The sequence below is a fragment of the Myotis brandtii genome, unplaced genomic scaffold (genome assembly GCF_000412655.1).
Source record: "Myotis brandtii unplaced genomic scaffold, ASM41265v1 scaffold207, whole genome shotgun sequence".
Taxonomy (NCBI): Eukaryota; Metazoa; Chordata; class Mammalia; order Chiroptera; family Vespertilionidae; genus Myotis; species Myotis brandtii.
The window spans coordinates 897,080-898,522 of NW_005357736.1; the positions used below are offsets into that span (position 1 = coordinate 897,080).

Below are 1,443 nucleotides of genomic sequence, written 5' to 3' on the forward strand. Positions count from 1 at the left end.
CCTAGGCCTGGAGAGCGTGGACCACTACCCCATCCTGGTGGCAGTGACGGGCATCCTGGTGCGGCTCCTGGTGCACGGCCCCGCCTCAGGGTGAGTAGGGGTCGGGGGCCCCTTGGGGCTGTGAAGGGTCTCCTTGCAGTTCTGTGTCCTCGGCTCCAAGAGGGGCCTCAGGGTCAGGTTTGGGGGTAGAAAGGCGGCGGCAGCAGCTGAGCAGAAGCAGGGACCCCGCCCGTGGTGTAGCCGGTGTTGAAAGCCTCGGGCGCCGGGTGCGGGTAGTGCACGCTCACGTTGAACTCGTGCGTCTGGTTGTGCTGCAGTCGGGGCCCGGTGGCCAGGCACACGAAGATGGGACAGAGCCTCGGGCCGAGCCGGGAACCCCAACTGGCGGCGGGGGCCCTATGATGGGGGACAGCACTGCCGGACGAGACTGAGCACACGCTGCCGTGTCTGGAGGCTCCGCGTGGGCGCCCTGCCTTTATTAAGAAACTCCCGACAATCCGACTCAGGCCCTCGAGGGGCCCCGCTCCGCCCCGCACAGGGGTTCCCGCCTGCCCTGCCTCCCTGCAGGGGGAGGGCGAGGTCCACAGGAAGCCGGCACCGCCTCAGCCATTAGCCGGAAGCCAGCGCCTGCCCTTCCGAAGCTCTGCCTCCAGGGACAGCGAGTCCGGCCCCACCTTCTGCTTGGCCATCGCTCAGCAGGCTTTTCACTGCTGAAGGCGGGGCGAGGCCTCCGGTGCCCTCACTGCTGCTGAGCCCACGGGAGAGGCTCCGCCCTCTGTGGCCTGTGATGCTCTGGCCACAGGAGCAGGGCCACTCGGTGGGGCCAGGCCAGGCCCAGGGGTCTCTTGAGGAGCCTTGCCTGCCTCTCGCCTGCCCACCAGACTGGGCCTGGACTTGGGAAGCTGGGAGGAGGTTGGCTGTTGGTGTGCAGGGGGAGGGTTTGTTTCCTCTTCCACCTGGGGATGGGGCCAGGTCTCCCCTTCCCCTGACCCACTCCCTCCCCCTCAGCGGCCCCTGCTCTGAAGCCAGGGCTCTCCAGGTGGACCTCCGTTCCCACGCTCCTGTCCCCAGGAAAGGGGCACGGCAGGCCCTGTGCAGAGACAACCCAGTGAGAGGGGCTGCTGTCCGAGGGAGGGCCTAGCAGGCGGCTCTCACCGGCGCCTGGTAGTTCTCTGCGCAGCTGGGAGCAGGGCAAGCGGCCGGCAGGTGTGGCCTGGGGGGGCCCTGGGCAGCTAGCTCATCACCAGCCCCTCAGAGCCCGTGGAGCTCGTGGACTCAGAGCCAACCTTGAACCGCAGACCCACGGGGTTGTAGAGATCAAAGTCCTCGGCCACCGCCAGCTGCACTCGGCCGTTGAGGCCCCTCCTGCCCGGCTCCAAGAACACCACGTGCTTGTGGACGCTGGCCTTGCGGCTGGGGGCGTCGGGCGGCGTGGCGCTGAGC

At 68.5% G+C, this 1,443-nt stretch overlaps 1 protein-coding gene across 1 annotated transcript in view; it reads left to right on the forward strand.

Moving 5' to 3' along the window:
* Nucleotides 1-1,443, forward strand: part of RNF123 (ring finger protein 123) — a 26,986-nt gene that overhangs the window by 22,779 nt on the left and 2,764 nt on the right. The window contains exon 29 of the mRNA XM_014538995.1: nt 6-90. Within this exon, the coding sequence (XP_014394481.1) occupies nt 6-90 (85 nt within the window). The remainder of the gene's footprint in view (nt 1-5; nt 91-1,443) is intronic.